Here is a 25,388-nt window from a genome sequence, read left to right as displayed (position 1 = left end):
TCCCCCAACCCAAACCCCCCCCCCAACCTTAAACCAGCTTATATTTCACCCCTCTCCTTGGATTCAACCAGTTCTGCTGAAGGGTCATGAGGACTCGAAACGTCAACTCTTTTCTTCTCCGCCGATGCTGCCAGACCTGCTGAGTTTTTCCAGGTAATTCTGTTTTTGTTTTGGATTTCCAGCATCCGCAGTTTTTTGTTTTTGTCCTTATTTTTAAACTTTGGCCAACTCCTGGTGGCCATATTATAAACGTGGGGCGGGATTTAACACCGGCGGCCCTGCCGAAGTCAATGGCGGTTAGAATGGCACGCCACATTTTACCGCCCGGTTCCCACTGCGACACAGCCATGAAATTCCGGCCAAGGTATTGAGGCACCGAAGAGGTACAAAAAGATTTACGAGGATGATATCGGAGCTGTAAAGTTAGGCCTTTCTGGAAAGGATGAACAGGTTGGGTTTCACTCCTCTTGAAAGGAGAAGGCTGAGGGGTGACCTAATGGTGACCTTCAAATTGCTGAAAGGTTTTGACAGAGTTAGATATGGAGAGAATGTTTCCACTTGTGGGAAAGAGCAAAACTAGAGGCCATCGGCATAAGATAATCATCAGGGAATCCCATGGGGAATCCAGAAGAGTGTCCAGAGAGTGGTGAGAATGTGGAACTCGCTACCGCACAGATTGGCTGAGGTGAGGAGTACTGAATTATTTTAAGGGGCGGCTAGACAAGCATCTGAGGGAGAAGGGAATAGAGGCATGTGATGATAGAGTTCAATGAGAAAAGATGGGAGGAGGCTAGATTGGAGCACAAACACTAGCATGGACTGTTAGGCTGAATGGCCTGTTTCTGCGCCATGTATCCTGTCTAATACTTCTGTCAAAAGCTATGATTAATGAACTCACACCAAAATAATGGTCGAACCAAGAATCGTTGCTGATCTATGTGGCAAATTGGGCAAAGAATACCCCAACTGAGTCTTCAAGGGAGCCATTGTACTTTTGGAGCACATAAAATTGATAGTGTTAAGAATAGAATGGTTACAGCACAAAAGGAGGCCATTCTGCCTATTGTGTCTGTGCTGGCTCTCTGTAAGAGCAACTCACCCAGTCCTCTTAAGAAGAGTCATACGGCCTTGAAACATTAACTCTGATTCTCTCTCCACAGATGCTGCAAGACCTGCTGAGCTTTTCTAGCATTTCACCCAGTCCTATTCTCCCTTGTTTTACAAATATTTCTCTTCACGTAATTATCCAATTCTCTTTTGAAACCCCAACTGAGTTTACCAATACCAAATTTGCAGGCAGTGCATTCCAGATCCTAACCATTTGCTGCATAAAAACATTTTTCCTCATGTCACCTCCGATCCTTCTGCCGATCACCTTAGATCCAGTGTCCGCTGGTTTTCAACCCTTCTGCCAATGGGAGCAGTTTCTCCCCACCTTCTCTGTCCAGACTCCTCATGATTTTGAAAAACTCTATCAAATCTCCTCTCAACCTTTGCTTCTCGAAGGGGAAAAAGGACGTAACGTTTGCGATTCTCCAGTCCTCTGGCACCACCACCCCGTAACTAAAGAGGGTTATGGCCAGTGCCTCCTCAATTTCCACTCTTACTTCCCTCAGCATCTTCGAATGCATCTGATCTGGCCCTGAAGACTTAACAACTTTAAATACAGCCAGAGCTTCTAATGCCTCCTCTTTATTTTTAGCCTTCTAGTGTGTCAATTGGCTCCGCTTTCACGACAATTTTGGTAGCATGTTCTTCCTTGGTAAAGACTGATGCAAAGTACTCAATTAGTGTGTCAGAAATTCCCTTTGCCTTGAGGGGTAAATCCCCTTTTTGCTCCCTAATCAGCCCTGCTCCTCCTTGCAGCATCCTTTTTACTATATACATGTCAGTCGAAGACTATTGGACCCCATTTTTCCTTAGCTGCTGGTCTCTTCTTGTGCTCTCTTTGCTGCTCTTATTTCTTTTCTCCTTCCCCCTCTGATAATTTGTCCTCAGATCTGCATCCTCTTCAGGCACCATGCCCTGAGAGGGTGTTGGTGACCATGGACTTCTTCGCCCATGGTTATGCTTGGCAAGATACTGCAGTGGTTTGCCATCTTCTCCTGCAGACACATGGCTGACCAGGAATCTCTCCCACTCTCCCACAACAGCTATTGGACTGTTGAACTATTGGATGGAGTTACAAGTTGATACTCAACTTGTTTGGCCGTGCTTTGAACGCACCTTTTCTGGCCATCAATACAAAATTGGCTGAGGGATAGGAAACAGAGAGTAATGGTTAATAGGCGTTTTTCAGGCTGGAAGAAAGTTTGTAGTGGAGTTCCCCATGGGTCGGTTCTGGGACCCTTGTTCTTCCTGATATATATAAATGATCAAGAACTTGGTGTGCAGGAGGCAATTTCAAAGTTTGCAGAAGACACAAAACTTGGGATAATTGTAAACTGTGAGGAGGACAGTGTAGAACTTCAAAAGGACATTGACACATTGGTGGAGTGGGCAGAAAGGTGGCAGATGAAGTTTAACGTGGAGAAATGTGAGGTGATACACTTTGGTACAAAGAACATGGAGAGACAGTATAAAATAAAGGATACTATTCCAAAGGGTGTGCAGGAGCAGAGAGACCTGGGTGCATTTGTACATAAGTCATTAAGGGTGGCAGGACAGGTAGAGAGAGCTGTTACTAAAGCATACAGTATTCTAGGCTTCATTAATAGGGGCATAGAGTACAAGAGCAGGGAGGTTATGATGAACTTATATAAGGCACTGGTTAGACCTCAGCTGGAGTATTGTGTACAGTTCTGGGTGCCACACTGCAGGAAGGATGTGAACGCATTGGAGAAAGTGCAGAAGAGGTTTATGAGAACGGTTCCAGGGATGAGACACTTCAGTTATGCGGAAAGATTGGAGAAGTTGGGACTGTTTTCCTTGGAGAGCAGAAGGCTAAGAGGAGACTTGATAGAAGTTTTCAAAATCATGAGGGGCCTTGACAAAGTAGATAGAGAGAAACTGTTCCCACTCATAAACCGATCAAGAACCAGAGGGCACAGTTTTAAAGTGTTTTGCAAAAGAAGCGAATGTGAGATGAGAAAAAACTTTTTTCACTCCTGGCAGATTTTTACCCCTCTGTCAACATAACAAAAATAAATTATTTGGTCATTTCACCTTTCTGTTTATGGGAGCTTGCTGTGCACAAATTGGCTGCTACATTTCCTACATTACAACAGTGACTATACTTCATTGGCTGTAAAGTGTTTTGGCATGCCCTGTAGTCATTAAAGGTGCAACAGTCTTTTAATTTTTCGATTATTGGTGGTAGAATTAATACTAACTTTTCTGAAAACCCTGCTACAAAGTCAGATAGGTGCATGAAAGAAGATTAGAGTTTTAATTGGTAATAATAAATTGTTTAAAACAAAATGATAAAAACCCTTTATTAAGCAGAGCACGTACGGTGTGCAGTATTAAAAAGTTTATCTTCTCTGGGGTGCGACAGATTGACAATTTGCTGAGACTTTATCGCCAGAGAATACAAGGTTGTTTTATGGACAGATCCACTTTATTTTGATGTAAAATGTAAATCATGTCTCCTTCTTTGTGGGGGTCTGCACTGCACTGCAACAAATTAAAATAACAAAACGGAATAGTTCAGATTAAGCTTCCGGTTATCTTAAATTATGCAATCAATGGCTGTGTGAAGGAGTAGATTCAATGTAAAATTCCGTGGCCTGTATTTCAAGGAATGTCAAAGGCTGAGGTGGTTGGCCAACAGTTTCTATCTCAACAGCAAGCCAATGATTACAGAATGCAATTAAGAAGGAATTAACTCCGGCAACAGGGCTGCAATGCATTAACGGTGGAAGCAAGATGCTATTTTATGGTTATATTGTAATGTTATTATCCTCAGATGCAAATTGGCAAGTAGTTTTAAAGTCTGCAGTCCCGGCTTTGCCTCTCTTGTTTTTAGTGGTGCTCTGTGTACATGGAGCACTTTGGCGCCGTTGACCCTAAAATAGTGAAATGGAATGTCAGGGGAATGTTGGCAGAAGAACATTCTTTCCCCGGAACAGAGTTCTGGCAGCTGAACAGTCCAGCTGAGTGTTCCTTTTATGTGCGTCCCTTTCCTATTCGAAAATCAGAGTCAGTACTGGGAGTGGCCTTTCTATTTGTCATGAGAGCCTTACATGAAGGCACTTTCATCATCTGTACAAGTTGAAGATGCTTGGTCTCTGGAGCCTGGTCTCTGGAGTTGATCTGGGGTTTGGTCCTGCTCTGGGGTAGCCAATGATGTCTCTGAGGAATATTTCTTATGGGAAAGAAGAAAAGTTGATATTGGCTCCAACTCTTTTCCTTTGGCTCCAGAAATTGTACAGTGAGTAAGGAAAAAAAAAGATTTGAGTGTCATTTTCAATTTACAGTATTGACTTGGGAGCCACACTCGAGAGAGAGAGAGAGAGAGGAGAATCAGTTTGAACTGAAGGAGGTTTCGCTTACCGATGCAATGGCTACTGTTCTGTTCAGCTTTGAAGATTTGCTGTACAACTGGGATAGTCTGGTCTGGAACCTCACCGCCCGAGCTCTTCGTAATTGGCGTTTTGGTAATCTCCGTGCAGTGCAGCTGCTTCTGAGACCATGGTGTATTTCCCGAGGTGTTTATCAGGTGGGGAGAGTTCAGTTATTACCAGAAGTATGTTGGCTGGCTCTGCTTCCCAGTTCAAGACTGCACTGCTAACTGTCCAACTTCTGCAAAGCATGTCCAACTATTCATTTATTGAAAAGAAATTGGGGTGGGTTTCAAGAGCTTTAAAAAGCTCTATCTCGCATTGAGCATACAGGGTTCGTTCTAGTCAAGAGGATGCGTTATTATAGGTACAGCTGTCCTTTGAGTTTTGTTCTTTATTTGCATCACCATCATTTAAAAGACTTCTTGTCTGTATATAAACTCTCAAAAAAATCTACATGTTGCAATTTAAAGACAGATGGCCAACAATTACAACGTGTGCAAATTAAGCCATTTCAGTATGTCAGCAATCTGAAATTTAATCTTTTAATAGCCGCAAAGTGGTAGAAACCCACTGGCTTGACTTAGGCACCTGCCACACCTGTGCAGTTCATCCTTCTGCATGAGTGGGGTGAGTGCCCGAGTGGGGGAGCTGTGTGGTCGCTGGGGTGGCCAGTGGGGTTGGACTGTTGTTAGTGATCATCAGGAGCACTGTGGAGTGGGACAAGCTCCTTCTGCTCCTTCTGGGTTCCCCCATCAATTTCTTTTTAAATAATTCAAACTCACCCCCACAAAAGATCCATATTCACTTCTCTACTAGCCTGAAAGAGGCAAACCTTAGGAACGTGGCAGTGAAGCCAGAACCTTCTCGGTGCCCGAACTAGGTCAAGGGAATGCGAGTTGGACACGTCCAGCGTCTGCTCCGATCGTCCGAAGCGTCCTAAAACAGGCACCAGGCCTCTCATCTGCAGACACGTGAAGCTTAACGCGTGTTCTGATTGGCCAGCAGGGACTCCTGAAGAATCAGTTCCCCCTCCCCACCGCTGCTTCTCCCCCTCCCCCAGCCCACTTTGTAAAAGCTGGCTATCAGGTCTCCTTGAGGGAGGGGTGGAGGGGGGGGGGGGAGGCGGGGGTGGTAAAGGACACCGGTCCCTGAAATTCGTCTTCGCTTCACCCGTTTTACACCCATTTCACGGCCTGAAAACAAGCACAGCAAATGTCTCATTTCTGCCCTCAAGTTTTTGGCCTGGGTTCTGTTTCAATTGAAACCATTCATGTGTCTCAGTATATCCACTGAATATAGAACAGGGAGCTGGGCTGGGATTATCCTCTGCTAGAGTACAAGTATTATTGACAGATTGAATTGCTGGGGTTGTTGTCTTTCCCAGTTGAGAGAGAGAGAGAGAGAGAGATTGTCTGCCATGGTCAGATTCCAGTAAACATGGAATTAGTGCTGGCATTTTATTCTATTTAAAACAGCCAGGAGATATTCCACAAAAGAAATATTAATGAGCCAGTCCACACTATCCACTTAAACGCAGATCGCTGCAGTTTGTTAATATCTTCCAAATGAAAACACAAAGTAAATATGGTTCTAATCGGTTGTTTTTAATCCCTATATTCTGCAGGACAAATATGCCTTTGTTTAGAAGTTAAACTTTCACCTCATTTTTGTTATTCCATATGTACTTAATCTGAAAGTAATGTTTTTCTGCTGGTGTTGGTGAATTGAAACATGTTTTCCGTTTTGGCAACCATCAGCCACAGTCGGTGTCAAGTACCCTCGGATCAGCTGTACTATTGGGATAAATTCCCTTTATTCTGCTACCCCCCCCCCCCCCCACCCTTTACTATATCTCAGCTCCTTACTCAGGAGAGCACTCACTGCTGCTCCTGGTCAGTTTTTGGGTGTGATTCTCCGTCTAGTAGGCAGTTTTTGTGTGGTGGACTCGCATCCACCAGGGATTTGGATTGAGAATGTCCATCATGCCCATCTCGGCCTATCACAACCATAGAGAAGGCTTTCATTTCGTCAACCTCAGCTGAACTGAAGCCAAAGCTAAAGATCTGAAGGTATAGCATTTTATTGAACCTACTACCACACCCTGTCCCCACTCTCTCTCTCCGTCTCCAGTAATCCTCCGAGATACCTATGCTCCTCTAGTTCAGGCCTCTTGAGCATCCTCGATTTTAATCACTCCACCATCGGCAGCCGTCTCTTCAGCTACCTGGGCCCTTAAGCTCTGGAATTCCCTCCCTAAACCTCCCCCCACTCTTTACCTCTCTTTTCTCCTTTTAAGATGCTTGTTCGCAAGCTTTTGGTCATCGGCCCTAATATCTCCTTATGTGGCTCGGTGCCAGATTTAGTCATACAATGCCTCTGTGAAGCGACTTAGGTTGTCTTATTGTGTTAAAGGTGCTATAGCAATGCAAGTTGCTGTTGTAATCCTCAATTAACGTTGCACGTGTCACCTAAATGCAATACAACACACTAAACATAAAGGGTTTTAACTTTCTGAAATAGGTTGTGGAAAACTCTAGCCTGAGTAGCTCAATAAGGCAACTAAATAGGAAAGAACTTGAAAAGAAAGATGTCCAAAGCCTTTGGTTAAAGCATCAACTGGCTCGAAGGCATTTTAAATAGAAAGGGATGGAGCAGTGTGCTGTTTCTGGGCTAATGGGAGTTTAAACATGTTCTGACAGCAAACGGAAATAGTTACAGAGGATGGAAGCTATTACACTTTTAAATGTGGGAAGAAACTAGATTTGCAGAGTTCACCACCAGTGCAAAATGTTCTCTGAGTTAAGTCAACTCCAAATTTATGGAGCAGTTTAACTGGCCTTATTAGATCCTGCCATGCAAGTTTCAAAGCCCTGTGTGGTAGGGTCGATATCATTTGCAAGATGTTGCAAAGTCTCAAAAGATTTTTTAGGGTGCTTTGAAAGGCAGGGGTGTATGTACACCACAGGGGGAGAAGTTTCTGCATGTTGGGGTTGTTGGGGGGGGGGTTGGGGGGGGTTGCTGGTCAGGAGCCGATTGCCACCCACGGTTGGCCAATTAAGACCAGCTCGGCATGACGCACAGCTGGTAGCGCTGGAGGAGGTGGGGGGGGGAGTTGGTGGGAGGAGAGAGAGTCGGGGCCTGCACTCTTTCGGTCATGTACATGCCAGAGAGCGCAGAAATCTCCCTGAGGCACGGAGCGGCCTCAGGGAGATTAAGTACATAATAAAAGTTCATAAAGAATAAAGTTAAAAATTATTTAGACACGTCCCCTCCACATGAGCCGGGACATGTTTATGAACTGCGCAAAAATTATTTATTTAATAAAACATTCCGGAAACCTCGTCCCACCCGTGGATGAGGTTTCCCGAAAAATGCGAAGGCTGCCTGGGCTCTTCGCCTGCCCCTCCCCCCTCCACCTGCCAACGACGGGCAGAGTTGATAACTACTTTAATTGGTTTTTTAAGTGGCCTTAACCGGCTGCGGACAGTTCGACCGGAGCGCAGCCACCTCCAGCCCGCAGCTGCCGAGCTTAATATCTAAATGACGTGCGCTGACATCGGGACACACGCCCGATGTCACCGTGCGTCATCTTACACGTTGGCGTGCTGGGCCTGTCAAAATTCTGGCCGTAAATCTGTAAGCTTGGGAGCTTGTCAGACACAAAATCCTACATCCAAACAATCAGCATTCAGAAAGATTTACTGCGGATCAGCAGCTACAGTGTGGAATAGCTGTGTCATACGTATTTCCTTTAGTCGTTTTCTGTATAATCGTTATACAAATTGTGATTGTTCTCAGATTTTTGGTCAGTTTCAGCTTTCTCACCATATCTATTGCTGAACCCAGTTTTTAGTATAAAATGGTGTGGTCCTATTACTAGATTTCAGTTGTCTGCTTATCGGCAGAAGATATTTTGCAGCAGTAGAATTAATGAAAATGATCTCCCTCTGTTTTAATGTTTGATTCTTATTCGCTCCCACTTGCTCATTACATATGCACACACTGAAAGGGAATTTTATATTTTATTGCCTCTGGACTGGAGGCAAGGAATTGTACTGCATCATATTTCTTTATTACAACAGAGAATGAATATTAAAATTGCTGTTGTTCTGTCTGCTTGATTAACCATCTCCAGGTTAAAAAAATGCTGTACAGGCAATGACTATTTGTTCACAGGCCAAGGAATAATCTCCCTTAAAGCTGCTAAAGATGAGCCTTGAACAGAAATCTTGACAGAGGTCTGTGCAGGAATACATGGCAATTTATGTGTGCTCCATTAGTCTTTGTTCTTGTCTCGTTCCTTTTTTTGACACCCTCTCCCCTTAATGACCGTCCTTTTTCAGAATTTCCTCTTTTCAAACCCTTTGGCAAGGTTGGAAATTGGAATTCATGCGGAGATAACGTGTAAATTGGACAGTGTAGAGCAGGCACATCAGCAGCTGGCTAATGGATTGCGAGAGGTCAAGGATGTAATCAGCACCGACTGCAAGATATATGTGGAGGAGGAATTCCTTGTGGCCTTACTGTTACCAATATAACCAGCCACTCTTCATGTGATAGTGTGATCCAGGGATCTTTCTCATTTAAAACACTGAGGGTCCATTTAACATGAAACTGTGAAGAGCTAAAATGCCCAAATGCATTATTTTACTCCCTGTAGTGGAAAGGAATATGCGTGTTTCGTATAGTGCCACGTCCGTCACAGTAATGATATGAAGACATATGTTCATGTGGAAGCATGTTCACTGTAGGAAAAATGATTTTGTTTTATTAAAAATCTGGGGCTCTAACTTCATTGGGTAAAAGACAGTTTCATTATGTTTCCTGTTGTTATCCTGAGGCTTCTTGGAGTCTCATTGAACTTGTCATGACTTTGTGCTAGGCAGCTCTCTGCCGACCCTTACTGATACCTGGTAAAGTTCTTTGCACTGAACAAGAAAACAGCCAGGGAATATTAAGGAAACCACAAATCATAATGCAGTGAATAATTAAGCACTTGAGGTTAGGATAGAACAGATGAGTACAGAATTGTCAAAAAACAAACAGGCAGTTCCATGTTCATGAGGGAGTAGGGGATATGGGATTGAGCAATGCAGGAGGGAGATGAAACTGGGTCTTTGCAGGTCCTGGCCATGAACCTAGATGATGAGCAAGCTTAATTTTGGCTTTTCTTTATATCCAATTTATCATGTTCTTATGTATATCGGAAGTTACAGAGCAGTCACAACAGTGAGTAGAACAATAGGGGCTTGAACTATATTTGGCGGTGAATTTGTCTGAAATAACAATGTGGTTGTAAAATTACAGTGCAATATAAATGCAAGTTGTTGTAACTCAGCAAATTCAAATGTCCTGTGCTGATTCGCTCTGTTAGTCAGTGCCGCTTTTATTATCACATAGTGTTTAGTGACATTAATAGCTCCCACATAGATGCACTTCAATCCTGTTCACGCAAAACTTTGCAGGGGCAGGCAGCTGTTTGACTGCTGTACCAGTACAATGTTTTCTATTTGCCAGCGTGTGTCTGTATGTGTGTGTGTGTATGTGTATGTTTGTATATGTATGTTTGTATATATATGTGTGTGTGTGTATGTGTGTGTGTCAGATGAAAAACATCTTGGTACAGATTTGTTTTCTCGACCAGATGGGTTGAGAATTCCCAAGCTAAAAGTTGTATACTTTTCCTTATTTTTCCTTTAGAGGGCAAGGGGAGCTGGGGAACGTTCGAGGATAAACCCTTGCAAATTGATTCAATTCTATGTTCTTCCATTATTGGGTATATAAATTCTGATTTGCTAATTGTAAATCTGCAAGGACCAAGAATCCTTTGAAAATCACAAGCAATGAAAAGATGCAGTTTTGTTATCATCAGATTGAACAAAACAGGAACTATCCTTCCCTGTTTTATTCTCTTCTGTCTGGGAGATGCTGACAAATGACGGACTTGAGATTTGCACGTGTCACCGAGTTGGCCAATCATCACGTGTTAGCCTAAACCATGAGCATTATCCAGTTGGCCAGTCAGAGGGACCATCACAAGCAAGTCTCTGTTCAGTGGCTGGGACGCCGGTGTTGTAGAAATGCTGGGATCAGTTGTGGAACCTTGGTTGAGATCACCGAATGCGGCGTTGTCCAATAGGAATTCAGTACTCCCCACACTTGTGACAATCAGGTCATCGTATGCACCACATGATGCAAAATACATGCAAAGGATGGGGTGAATCTTGCAACAACCTGTAGGATTGAGGGACAGGAGTAAAGTTGAGCAATGGTGCGGTGCATTGGGACAGCAACTTGGGCCAGGATTCTCTGTGCCCCGCTGGCATCGGGCGTGTTTGATGGCGTGAATGGGCAAGATGGTGAGAAGGCCAAAAATTGGTTTCACAAAGTCATGAAAACCAGTTTACGATCGCCCGTTCCACCCGCTGATGGAGGGCCGCTTTCCCCCCCCCACATCGGACGTCAGGAACCTCGTTGTAATACATCAGCACCTCATTATAAGGCCAGCCCACCCACTCACCCATCCACCCACTGCCCCCCCCCCACCACCACTGGACCGTCTGCCCACATCGGCAGGAAAACACGCCAACGTGTTTCACAACAGCATATATAAGGCGGGCACTTGGTGAGCTTCACTTCACTCGGGACTTTGAGGTTTGTTTGCCTACCTTGCTTCGAGCAGCACTCACAGTCATCAGCTCCAGGCTTCACAGACAGCACCACATCACTTTTAGGGGGGCTCACGGGCAGGTCTCTACCTACCTGACCAGCCATGTGTGGGTGGCTTTTCAATAGCTGCAGGGCTAGGGCTTGCTTGGGGAAGGGGGGAGAAGTGGCCTCAGGCAAGGGAAGGGGCTGCAGGATGAGGACTGAACTGGGGAAAGGGGGTATCCCAGGGTGTGTGTGGGGTGGCACACGTTGACCTGTGCAAGTGAACTCAAGATGGTGAGGGCTGAGGAGGCAGTCTCCAGAGGAGATGAGGCCAGATGGAGATGTGAGGGTGTGTGTGAGAGAATGAGTGGTGATGTCCCTTGAGCTGGCAGTGAGTGAGATGCCAGTGAGTGAGATGCCAGTGAGTGTGTGATGGGCTTGTGAGTGTGTGAGTTAGAGTGATGAGATGGTTGCCTTACCCTGGCAGCACGGATGAAATCATTCATCCTCTGTCTGCATTGGATGACCAACCTGTTCTGTGCAGTATTGGCACTGATCACCACTGCCATCGCCTACCAAGCCGGCGTGGTAACGTAGCTGCCCCTCCTGTGGCCAGAGCGGGAGTGGAGGACATCACAGTGGGGCCTCCACGGTGCCCAGACGGCGCTCGAGGGCTGCAGTCTTTTTGCCTTTCGGGGCCACGTCTCCTTTGCTGCAGCCCTGGGCTGGAAGCGCTGAGCGCGGCTGTACATTAAAGGTGGTGCCTGGCACGATGAAGCGGTGAGGTGTCAGCGTGGCTGGCGAATCGGAGCCCGCCCATCCCCGCCATGCAAACGGCGTGTTCCCCGGGAATGCACAATTAATGAGGCGGGTTCGGGACGATACGGCCTGAAAAGCCCCCATAGCGGCCGACGGGTAAAATATCGTTTTTCCCCTCCCGCTACCGCACTCAGTGCAAATCTGGGACGATTCCGCCCTCCGTCAGAGATTAATTATTTTTACCAACAGCAACTATCCACTGCACGGCATCATGTTGTGGAGTGGCAACAAAGATATTTCCCCACGTTTTCGGTTCCTTCAGTGGAGGGCCCTTTCCCACATGCCTGGGGATGGAGCTGGGCCCACAGCCGTTTACCGTTGGGGATTGTCTCCTCCTGCAGGATTTTCGAATTCCTTCTGGTGTGCCCGTCGATGTGCCCTACTCATCCAAGGCAACGCAGACTGAGAGGCAAACCTCTGCAGGCTCCTCTGCAACGTTCCCTCTGGCTTGTCTCCGCTGTGCGCAGTGGGCTTGCTGGCATCACGCGGCCCCTTTAATATTGTCACGTGGTTACAGACGCGCTCATCTTAAAGGGACCGCTGCTTCTGAGCAGCCCGTTTGTCCCCTGCGTGGCGCTTTTCCCATTCCTCCGTGGCTCTCCCACCCGCTCAGCTTTGAGACAACGACACCCTCCTGAACGAGTGCTTCAACAACAACAACAACAACTTATATTTACATAGTGCCTTTAAAGCAATGAAACATCCCAAAGTGCTCCAGAGGAACATTATGGAACAAAGTCTGACACCGAGCCATATTAGACTTGATGATCCAAAGGCTTGGTCAAAGAGGTAGCTTGTAAAGGGGTGTCTTAAAGGCGAGGTAGAGAGGTGGAAAGGTTTAGGGAGGGAGTCCAAGAGCTCGAGGCCTGGGCAGCTGACCTCACGGCTCCCAATGGTGGAGCAATTATAATCGGGAATGCACAAGAGACCAGAATTAGATGAGCGCAGATATCTCGGAGGGTTATGGGGCTGGAGATTACAGAGATAGGGAGGGGTGAGGACATGGAGGGATTTAAAAACAAGGATGAGAATTTTTAAATCAAGATGTTTTTTGACTGGGAGCCAGTGTAGCACAGTGAGCACAAGGGGTTGGGGGGGGGTGGGGGGGCGGTGGGGTTGGGTGGGGGGTGGAATAGGCAAATGGGGCATGGTGTGAGTTAGGACATGGCTGGGTTTTGGATGACCTCAAGTTTATGGAGGGTAGGATGTGGGAGGCCAACCAGGAGTGCATTAGAATTCGAGTCTGGGGATGATAAAGGCATGAATGAGGGCTTCAGCAGCAGATGAGCTGAGACAGGAGTGAAGTCAGGCAATATTAAGGAAGCGGAAATAGGTGGTCTGACTGATGGGACAGGGGGGTAGTGGCGGGGGCGCGGGGTGGGGGGAGAGGTGGGGTTGGGGAGGGGGGTGGTGGGGAGGGGGGTTTGGGTGGGGAGGGGATGGGGGGTGTCGGGGTGGGGAGGACAGGGTGGCGGGGGTGGGGTGGGGTGGGGAGGCGGTAGGGGGTGGGTTGTGGAGGAGTATTGTTGGCCCCTGGGAAAACCCTAAATTGTGAATCACGTCCAAAGTAGCTGTGTTGAAGGGAAGTTGGGAAGTCGTGGATCAGGAAAGCATCCAGGGTCAGAAGCGAATCAGCTGTCCCTCTGATGTTAAAGTTGTCATTTATTGGAATTCTGCTGTGATGGATAAAGAACCATCGGCCTCACAAAGGACTTTGGCACTGATTTAACAACAATTAGTGCCAAACAGGTAATCAGCTACCACACCATTCATGGCCCTGGTACTGAGAGGAGTTGTGGAAAGTGTGTGGCTGATTATCCATTAGCAAAATGAATGTTCATGAAGTTGACCTGCAATCATTTAATACCCTAACATTAATTTAAGACTCTTTATAAAATGTGACAGGAGAATTACAGATAAAGAATCTCTCAAGTAGAAAAGACCTTGCGATGAAGAATGACTATTTGTGGAGTTGTAAATGACTGATCAGAGTGAGTGTTCCACCATAGGGAAGGTTTCTGTAGCGTGAGTGAAATAAGCCTTTTCTGGCAACATTGTGCACATCTTGTTTACAGATCTTGTCAATTCTTTATTTCCCAAGGGATCAATGTGGCCATTTTTGTGGAAGCTGCCAAATAGGTGGGATGGTCAGCGCTGCAGATTACATTATGGGATTTTATTTTCATTTTGTTGTTAAGTGTTGTCCATAACTTGAGTTATTTCTGTAGGACTCCTGCCAGTTTCCCACCGCAGTTATGATGGACCATTCCAAGCACCCCATAGTAATTAATGGCAAATCCTCCAACTTGGCATGACTGAATTGAGAGAGGAGGTAGACGTGCTGTCAATCCCTGTACCACAGGCGCAGTTTGCTAAAGGTCTATCAACTCTTCCTTTAAGCCGGGTTTGCCATCATCCTGCTTTTAATACATTTATCTAGCACAGATCATACAAGTGTAAAAAGGGATGCAAATATGTATAGGGTGGGACAGTGGCATAATGGTAATGACAATGTCCAGAGTCTGAGGCGAATACTTTCGAGACACAGGAGTTCAAATCCCACTGTGGCAGCTGGTGGAATTCAGATTCAGTACATCAATCTGGAATATGAAGCAAGTCCCAGTCAGTAATGGTGACCATGATAATACTTTCGAGACACAGGGTTCAAATCCCACTGTGGCAGCTGGTGGAATTCAGATTCAATGAATCAATCTGGAATATGAAGCAAGTCCCAGTCAGTAATGGTGACCGTGATGCTACCATTGATTGTCGTAAAAACCCATCTGGTTCACTAATGCCCTTTAGAGAAGGAAATCTCCCATCCTTACCCAGTCTGGCCTACATGTGGCTCCACACCTAAGCAATACAGTTGACTCTTAATTGCCCTCTGAAATGACCTAACAAGCTTGGTTTAAGGGCAATTAGGGATGGACGACAAATGCTGGCCTTGCCAGTGACGCCCACATCCCGTGAAAGGATAAAGAAAGTGACAAAAACATCATCAACCTACCTGTTATGGACATGATCTACCCTGGAGGATTCAATCCCTGGTCTCCAATGTGACAGATGGAGATGCCACCCACTGTAGACAGCAAGGCAGCCACAGGGGGCGCTACAGCTACACATACAAGCTTTCGCACAATTTTTATAGCGTACGGAACCCCCCAAATGGTTTCAAATTAAAGTTCCAACAAATAATTACTGGAAAAGCTAGTAAATCAGCAAAAAAAAAATCTAGGCCAGGATTCTGCCCGTGTTGGACAGGTTCGGTGGGGATGAGCGGGAGCGGTAGGGAAGCCGATTGCGGCACCGAGCGCTGCCTGTGCGGGGGTCGGGGGGGGGGTGGAGGTGGGGAGGAGGAGAGCGAGCAGGGAACCCCACGCGGTTGCGCACAGGAAAGGCTCCCTGAGGAACACACACACACACACAGAGCTGCCTCAGGGAGACGAAGATATCAAACATAAAGAATTTCAAGTTGTTAAAAAAAACATGTCCCCTCACGGGATGAAATTTAAAAAAAATTTTTTTTTAACGACGGGTTGAAACCTCATCCTGCCGTGTGGATGAAGTTTCGCAAAGGCCGCTCGGGCCGACTCGTCTGGCCGCCGAGCGTAAGATTGGACGGGCAGCGAAAAATTGAATTCAGTTAGATTGTTAATGGCCTCACTAGGCCTGGTAATTGTTGGGTGGCGCTCTGCCCACTCCAGCTTGCACCCGCCAACCGAAATATCAAACGAGTGCGCGACGACGTTGGGACCCTCGCCCGACATCACCGCGGGTCATTCCACCCACGCTCGGGTCAGGCGCTCGCCCACCCAGCCAGCAGAACATTCTGGCCGTAGCGTTAACGGGCCACTCACCCACCCGGCCAGCAGTAGCGTTAACGGGTCACTCACCCACCCGGCCAGCAGTAGCATTAACGGGTCACTCACCCACCCGGCCAGCAGTAGCGTTAACGGGTCACTCACCCACCCGGCCAGCAGTAGCGTTAATGGGTCACTCACCCACCCGGCCAGCAGTAGCGTTAACGGGTCACTCACCCACCCGGCCAGCAGTAGCGTTAACGGGGTGGCCAATAGTTAAATTAATAGCTTATCAGTGGGGAAATGTCTTTATTAAGGGTTATTGCAAAATCAGCTTTGGATACATTAGCAGCTGAGTAAATCGTCAGTTTACATTTTGTGCTATCTGAGTGAGAAGTCGCGCTCTAATTATTATAATCTACTGGAAAGTCCGCCATTCTTTTTGAAGAAGGTTTAACCGAATACCCATGAAGAATGTATAAAATAATCTCTAGACCACCCCATATTTGGACTCCTTGGAAAGAGCCTATGATGATGGGTTTAAGAGAGGCCACTGGCCCATCCCAGCCTTTGGAAAGCTACAGTCACAATATCCAACTGTTCTTTAAATAATCCCGAGGTTAAGTATTTAGCTCTGTTTTTCCATTAGGGATAGAGCAACAAGGAATGCACATGATAAGTGGAGGTTGATATGTCTGAGATCATACCAGGGAGTGGGAAGTGGTATAGGGTGGTGTACTAGTGATATAGTCATAAGGCGTGGAATCTAGTGCCCTCCTGGAGGCAAGTTCCAAGATGGGGAGGAGCACTCAATTGGGTGGGAGGGTGTGGGGTGGGGACACCACCGTCCTCCCCGTCTCTGCCAGTTACACCCAGGGCGGAAAGGCCAATGGGCAGTCTTCCAGCCCAGATGCCAATGGGAAATTAATGCCCATTTACGGGCCTAAACCCGCCCCTGCTTTAATTCACCCAGCAGCATTCTGTCGCATTTGCTTGTGGTCTAGTTGGTGGCTGGGGACGTCCCTGATTCACAGGCAGCCAGTGCCTGATGGGGGGAGCCAGCGTTGGGAAAGGGGAAGGCCGCGGAGGGTCGATCCCCGTCTCTTTCCTCTGAAACCCTTCATCTTCCTCACAGTACTGCAGGTGACCCCCCCCTCCCTGTCACTTAACCTTTCTCCAAGGGATCCACCGATGATCCGTGACGATGACCCAAGAGTCGTAATGGCAGCAGCTGCCACTCTCGGTGGTGCAGCCAGTGCTGGAGAGCTGCCAGCCTCTGATTGGCCAAGGGCAGGGATTCCGCCCTGCTGGGGGAAGTGCAGCAGTTAAACGTTCCCTGTGGAGTCGGGAGTCCCGCTGGCACGATCCCTGCTGCCAGCTAGGAACTTAATTACCTCAGGGCTCCCGGGGATCAGGTCGGTGGAGGGGGTGCGACCCTCATTAAATTCTGCTCAAGCGACGAATGTTATTAAGGTCCAGTACAGCAGAAGTGACTCCACGTGGGAGCTATCTTTATTCGTTCACGGGATGTAGGCGTTGCTGGTGGGGTCAGAAACTATTACCCTTCCAGTGCAACCGAGTGGCCTGCTATACCCTTTCAGAGGGCAGTTAAGAGTTCAGCACATTAAAATGTGGATCTGGAGTCACATTTAAGACTGGGCCAGGCCTGGTGAAAATGGCAGACTTCCTTCCGGTTGGATTTTATGACAATCTGGTGGTCTCATGATCCCCACCTTTGATATTAGTTTTTTAATTCAGTTAGCTGAATTTCATTTTCCCAGCTACCATTGTGAGATTTGAACTCATGTCTCTGGATTAATAACCCAGCCTTCTGGACGAGTCCAGTAACATAAGCACCATGCGACCACACCCTTGTTCTTCAGCAAGGCGAAGGGACAGCAGGTTGGGATTGTTGCAGTGTTCACCGAGAAGGTGAATGGGCTCCATTCAGGTGCCACAGTTTTCATATGGAGGTCTCACAAGCGCGATTGAAGGTGGGGCAGTGGAACGAGATACTCCACACTCCAGCCTCTGACTTCACTGAGAGTGAGCTTTGTGCAAAACGCTGCTTGGGACTAGGCCCTGATGTGTGGACTCGATTGTAGAAAGTCCATAAATCTGTCATAAGTAGCAAGTGCCTCTCGGTCACTGACCTTTCTCTGACAGGATTTTCCATTTAAAATGTTCTCCCGGTTTTACAAAGTAAAGCTGCTTGGCTGCTGATAGCCAAAGAATTGACTCTGAAAATTGTTTCATTTGTCAAAAACATGTCACAGAACCACAAATATTTAAAACTGCATGTCTTGGGTCATGTGAAAGGAAGCTGGAGCTACTTAATTCACTGTGAACGTTATCATAATTCAGTAAAATGCAATGGTGAGTGGAATGGTACGTTTGGTACTTTGTCCATTTATAAGCCTTCAAAGATAAAAAAGAGAAGGCGGGATGATAGTGTATGAGGCCTGTCCTACGCTGTCTGGCGAGATCGCTATGCTCCATCACTCCCACCCTCAGCCCTCCCAAAATCCTCCTCTGATGCCTGAACTGGGGAACAAGGAGACATAGAGACAGAATTGCCCTCTGCCCCCTTTTCTCGTAATATTTGCACAAGTGCCAGGCAATGACCATCTCCAACAAGAGAGAATCTAGCCATCTCCCTTTGACATTCAATGGCATTACCATCACTGAATCCCCCACCATCATCATCCATTGACCAGAAACAACTGGACTAGCCATATAAATACTGTGGCAACAAGAGCCGGTCGAGGCTGGGAATTCTACGGAGAGTAGCTCACCTCCTGACTCCCCAAAGCCTGTGTCCACCATCTACAAGGCACAAGTCGGTAGTGGGATGGGATAGTCTCCACTTCTCTGGATGAGTGCAGCTCCAACAACGCTCAACAAGCTTGACACTGTCCAGAGCAAAGCATCCCGCTTGATTGACACCCCTTCCACAAACATACAGTTCCTCTATCACTGGTGCATAGTAGCAGCAGTGTGTGTACCATCTACAAGATGCACTGCAGGAATTCTCCAAGGCTCCTTAGGCAGCACCTTCCAAACCCACAACCACTACCACCTAGGAGGACAAAGGCAACAGATACATGGGAACACCACCGCCTGCAAGTTCCCCTCCAAGTCACTCACCATCCTGACTTGGAAATATATCGCCGTTCCTTCACTGTCACTGGCTCAAAATCCCGGAACTCCCTCCCTAACAGCACTGTGGGTGTACCTACACCACATGGACTGCAGTGGTTCAAGAAGGCAGCTCAGCACCACCTTCTCAAGGGCAATTAGGGATGGGCAATAAATGCTGGTCTAGTCATCAACGTCCACATCCTATGAATGAATAAATAAACAAAAAACAGCTAATTCACAAGGACCACATTGAATACTTAATCATTTTAAAGACCTGAAGCAAACCTCCTTGATGTCTACATTTTTCTATTAAAACTGAGGGCCTTTAAACTATGTCTCGATTTAACAGCCCTACGGGGGAATATGAATCAAGAATCACCCCTTCACCATGTGAAGGGACCAAAACTGGGTGCATTATTCTAGATGAGGCTTGACCAAGGGCAAGCACAGTACTATTTCATGCTTTGTATTTAATTATTTTGGCAGTACATCTGAATACTCTGTTTGCCAGTCTGACAGTCTCCATGCTCATGATCATGGACTTCCAAAGATTCATGTACAGTAAAAGCCAGATACGTCCCACACTCAGTAGCCATGAACCTGGAGCCGGCCTTGCTGGACAAATGCCCTACATGGACCCTACCATGTCCATTACACTGATGGATCAATATTAAAAATCCTGTAGTGTGGGGAAACACCCAGCAGTACACTTATTGAGTTTACCTTTCGAAACTTCTTGAAAATTAATTATTTTGCTAGAAGCACAAAGGAAATGAACAGGACAGTGCTTCCATGTAATAGCTAGAGGAAGCCTGTCATGTTATAGCTTCAGAGAGTAGTTTAAACTATAGAACAGTGAGGCGGAACTCTTCTGTCTACAGGGTGTCACTAGCGCTGAGTGTGATTTAAGATGATGAATTGTGAACTTCATACAGGAAATGTATCGCAGAGTTAGATTAAGTGCATGTTTTCACTCAAACATATTGTTTCCAATTCACTAAATAAATCATTCCTATGTGCACCATGAAGTAAACTGTTAAAGAAAGACTTGCATTTATAGAGCATCTTTCATGACCTCGAGATGTCCTAAAGCAGTTTACGGCCAATAAACTAGCGTCGCTGCTGTAAAGCAGGAAACACAACAGCCATTTGTGCACAGAAAGATCCCACAACAGCACTGTATTAATAGACAGATAATCTGTTTCTGTGATGTTGATTGAGGGACCGATATTGGCCAGGACATCAGGGATAACCTCCCTGCTCTTTTTCAAAGAATCTTTTACTTCCACTCAAAGGGGCAGATGGGCCTTGATTTGTCACATCATTTAAAAGACAGCACCTCCGACAATGCAGCACTGCACTGGACTGTAGCTTGGATGTTTCAGTGATCAAAGCTCTGGAGTGGCTTCTGAACCAATAACCTTCCGACTCAGACATGTTTATACAAAGCTCAGAATAGCCGATTCTGACAGATGTGTTGAAATTATGATTTTTTTTGGTCACCAGCGACACTATTTCTGAGCCCTTTTCATGAGTCTCTCTGACACTTCTACTTCCCAATTGGTCTCAAATCAATACAATCATTGCACCAGCTTTGTGATAACAGTAGGTTGCAGACTTGTTAGACTCCTTCCCATTGATTTTTTTTTGTCCTTGCTCGATTGAGTTCTAGATATTGATCGAGCGCTAGATATTCATTAGAAATCCACCCATTGTAAGCTTATTGGTTCTTTCTTGAGTAGAAGGTGGACTGCAATGAAATCCGAGTGCCTGAGTTCAGCGCTCCTGTGTTTCAGATCATCGCTTCAGTAGAACAACTGGTGCGAGGAAAGAGGAAGTAATACTGCCTGAGTGTAACAGGATGACCTCTGGTCAGGTTACAGACTGATGAGATGAAGAGGAAGTGATTAGAACTCATTGGATAAGAGCCGCTGGAGTCAGCAGAGACTGAGAAATACAGATTTTTTTTTTTTGGAAACTGTCTCCAATGGAGATTTCAACCACATTAAAGAAATAATTGCATGGTGTTTTTAGAAGGGAAAGAAACTCCGCACATTTCCTCATCGGCTTCACTTAGAGTGGCACAAATTGAATTTGAGTCCCGATTTGCATTGAGCTTCGGAGTGCCCAGGCCTTCTGTGTTTCTTAGATGCATGCCATGTGTATTCCTGGGTAACAGATATTAAAGCTATCAACAAAAACTGCTAAAGAAATCTTGTGTTGCAATGGGTAGTGTCTAGTGCCCTTGTCTCTAACTCATGAACCTTCTGAGTTCAAGTCCCACTTCAGGGACTTATGTTCATAACATAACCAGGCAGGTTGATTATCACCCTGTAAATCCTTGGCAGGTGGTAAGAGTGGGAGAGTCTCCCGGTCAGCAATGCTTGATGCAGAGTGATTTCACTCCAGGGAAAATAGCTATGACGCCCCCTGTGTCAATGAGAGGCTTCCTATGTCACAACTAAATGAAACTGCACATACTAATGGTTTTGGATTTACCCATCGATGAGTTTACCTCTCAATGTGACATCAAACCCCCATGCGTGCCAATTTTAAAAAAAGAAATGGTGTTTATGGTATTGTGTGGGCTCACAGGCCAGTTATCACCCACATCTCCAAATTCGCACTCCACCCAATGTAATCTTTGTGAGTCTTTAGATTTTAAATTAAATTTCTCCCCTCTCCATACAACGTGAAACACCATTTGTTCTTCCAAAATCAAATCTTTCACAGCAGTGATTCTTCTCCAGTCCCTTTTCTTATCACTCCCTGATTGTTTTTCCTCTCACATTATGGCTAAATATATTTTTGCAACACACATGTTCACCTCTACTCCATCAGATTTAGTCGCGGTGAACGAATGATTTGCCACTGTCTTGGCCTCTGCGTGAATCATATTGCTTGGGAAGGGTATTGGGGAACTGCTGATGGCCAGAAAACTGTACCCTACATGAGTCTCCATCTATCAAGGGAAGAAGGGAAAAATATCCCGAAACTGGAGAGCTGCACAGGTCGCCATGAATTGGTAAAAACAAAAAAACTGCGGATGCTGGAAATCCAAAACAAAAACAGAATTACCTGGAAAAACTCAGCCGGTCCGGCAGCATCGGCGGAGAAGAAAAGAGTTGACGTTTCGAGTCCTCATGACCCTTCGACAGAACTTGAGTTCGAGTCCAACAAAGAGTTGAAATATAAGCTGGTTTAAGGTGTTTCTGTCTCCCCGCCCCCCGCAGCCCCCCCCCCCCCCCCCCCCCACCCCCCACCCCCCAACACCTTAAACCAGCTTATATTTCAACTCTTTCTTGGACTCGAACTCAAGTTCTGTTGAAGGGTCATGAGGACTCGAAACGTCAACTCTTTTCTTCTCCGCCGATGCTGCCAGACCTGCTGAGTTTTTCCAGGTAATTCAGTTTTTGTTTTGGATTTCCAGCATCCGCAGTTTTTTGTTTTTATCTCTGCTTTAGCTGATTCTGGTTCTTGGGGGTACATTGACCAGAACACTGTGAAGAATCTCTGGTCTTCAAGTAGTGCCATGGGCTCATTTGGGTCCTGAACTGACAGAAAGGAATTGATTTGAAAATGCACATCTCTGACAATACAGAATCACAGAATTGTTACTGTGGAGAAGGAGGCCATTCAGTCCTTTCATACTATATTGAAGTGTTAACCCAGGTGATGTCATGTTGAAGAGTTAGGCTTGATCTTGAAGCCTTCTAACTAAGAGGCAAAAGCACTTGGAATATTGGAGGAAAAGATGGAACGAAGCACAGAATAAGCCCAAACGCGAAGGATAAAATCAAACTTCAACCAGCGTTAAAAAGTAAAAGAAAAGTTTTATAAAAATATAATTAAGGAGACATGGGAAAACATAGTTCAGCATGGAATAGATATTTGATGTAATATCTAATCACATTGTTCAACAGGACTGCCAGTTATTCTACAAATAGAGATAAATTGATTCAATAATGCTATATCAACAAGGATATTACCATAAACCACCATGTATAAGTTGACCTGCTGTATAAGACCCCAGTTTTCTGACCCCAAACATCATGTTTTTGCAAAACAAAAACAAAAACAGAATTACCTGGAAAAACTCAGCAGGTCTGGCAGCATCGGCGGAGAAGAAAAGAGTTGACGTTTCGAGTCCTCATGACCCTTCGACAGAACATGAGGACTCAAAACGTCAACTCTTTTCTTTTCTGCCGATGCTGCCAGACCTGCTGAGTTTTTCCAGGTAATTCTGTTTTTGTTTTTGTTTTGGATTTCCAGCATCCGCAGTTTTTTTGTTTTTATCATGTTTTTGCATCTACTCGGCGTATATATTGCCCCCCCCACTACCACACCTCCCCCTTTTCCTGCTCTGACATGCTATATCACATATAATAGTCAGCCTCAATTTTCCACTTCGCAATTGCATGGTTTACTTACCCGCAGCTTATAACTGGGCACAGGGGGTCAAATAGGCAACAGAGGCTGTGTTGCAGAGATGTGAGGGAGTTTAAGACATGCCCATGCTTTTCATCGCATCCCAATGACGTTTCAAAATGACAACCACTTGCACCCACGCCAGCATTTCACTTTTATACTCGCCATATAAGTTGACCACCGTTTCTGGAGGGATTCTGCGAGGCTTCAAAGGTTGACTTACACGCTCGCATCGACGGTATGCTAATCTTGTGCTTTAACATAGCATCCTTGCCCTGTAGGAGTTACTGCAATTTTGAAAGTATCAGGGAAGGAGGAAATATTCCTCGTGCCAACTTAATTTCCCATCTCTTGAGAGCGGCAGATTATTTTAGCCAGTATTAAAGTGTTAAAGTAAATAAATCCTTTGATGGATGAGTGCAAGACCTGCTGTGGGACTGAGTCAAATTAATTTTCATGGATAGAAGCAAATTGCAAAGTGCACACTCCAGCAAGAAAGGGCTCACTTGTTTATCAAGATTCAGTGTTGTGCTTAGACACATTTAATTGATGCTAATCACATTATTTTCCTGGCCTGATTTTGTTCTGTGATAACAATTCATTGACGACAGTAGACCAGAGGGAAAAATGTTGTTTATTTCTTTTTCTGTGAAGATTTAGATGCATTTAAATTTTCGCTAAACATAGATACACTTAAGGGGAAGATAGATAAACGCACCAGGGAGAGAGGAACGGAAGGCCAGAATTTTACATTCAGCCTGCAGGGGAGGGCCCGATTCGCCAGAACGTACAATCACGCTGGGCGTGCGTCCCAAAGTCACCGCGCACCGTCGCGATATTTCGGTAGGCAGGCGCTATGAGGACAGAGGAGTGCCCGCCATTAATTAACGGGCCAGTTAAGGCCCTTGAGGCACCAATTGTCTGTGATTATGCGCAGCCTGTGCCGCATTTTCAAAAACCTCACCCACGGGCGGGACAAGAGGGGTGGGTGGGCTCACGAATGCGAGTAGTTAGTACTTTCGATTACACCTTGCTGCTGCTGGCTTGTGTGAACAGGACAACTTCATTTTGCTTCAGAGCTGCTTTGACAGAAGTAACAGGCTTCAGTTCAGGACTCTGGAGGAGTCATACCGCCTGGGACCCTTCCAGGTATCAGACAGCCTTCTCTTACCCTGAGAATGGTGATTGTGCCTCTCCGCTGGAGGCACCTCTTCTGAGGAGAAAGGGAGGGCCAGGAGGGGGAGGAGGCCAGGTCCCTATTCAGCCTCCAGGAGAGCGACCTGTGGGAGGAGAGGGGCAGGCACAAGGGGTGCAGGGCCAACAGGAAGTCCAAGGCGGAAGGGGCTGCAGAAGGCGTCACTTTCCTGCTGCCAGGGTTTACAGGCAGCGATGCAGCTACCTCTATGCCTGCGGCGCAATGCCAAAAGAGGCTCCATCTGTCAAGGGAGACAGTGACCTCCACTTGTCAAATGATTGGACCTGAGATCAGCTCCGACTGTGTGGGTGGACACCCCATGTCAGTGGCTCTGAAGGTCACAGTCCATAATGTCTATGCCTCCGGTTCTTTCCAGTGGTCAGTGGGTGATCTTTGTGGAGTCTCCCAATCAGCTGTCCACACTTGTGTCAAGCAGGTTACAGATGCTCTGTTCAGACGTGCATTGACCTTCATCCACTTCCGCTGGGACCAGACAAGTCAGACACAGCGAGCCAGAGGCTTCACGGCCATTGCTGGCTTCCCCCGTGTCCAGGGTGCTATAGACTGTACACATGTGGCCATCAAGGCGCCAGCAGGTGAGCCCGGTGCCTTCGCCAACAGGAAGGGCTTCCACTCCATGAACGTGCAGATAGTGTGTGATCACAGGATGCAGATTCTACAAGTCTGTGCAAGGTACCCAGGCAGCTCCCACGACACCTACATCCTCAGGCACTCCCAGGTGCCGGGGCTCTTCAGTGCTCCAGCCCGGCTGGATGGATGGCTGCTGGGTGACAAGGGCTATCCCCTCAGAAGGTGCCTCATGACTCCTCTCCACCGTCCAAGAAC

General features: G+C 46.4%; 1 protein-coding gene across 2 annotated transcripts in view; it reads left to right on the top strand.

Moving 5' to 3' along the window:
* frmd4a (FERM domain containing 4A) overlaps positions 1-25,388 on the top strand; it is a 559,644-nt gene that overhangs the window by 150,702 nt on the left and 383,554 nt on the right. Inside the window, exon 1 of one of the 2 annotated variants that reach the window (XM_041203004.1) lies at positions 4,492-4,660. The exons of the other annotated variant lie outside the window; for it this stretch is intronic. Coding sequence (XP_041058938.1) covers positions 4,502-4,660 — 159 coding nt within the window. The 5' untranslated portion in view covers positions 4,492-4,501. Of the gene's footprint in view, positions 1-4,491; positions 4,661-25,388 lie in introns of those variants that run through there. 2 annotated transcript variants of the gene reach the window in all.

This window comes from Carcharodon carcharias, chromosome 13 (assembly GCF_017639515.1).
Source record: "Carcharodon carcharias isolate sCarCar2 chromosome 13, sCarCar2.pri, whole genome shotgun sequence".
NCBI classification, from domain to species: domain Eukaryota; kingdom Metazoa; phylum Chordata; class Chondrichthyes; order Lamniformes; family Lamnidae; genus Carcharodon; species Carcharodon carcharias.
This window is presented reverse-complemented; position numbering and strand designations above follow the sequence as displayed.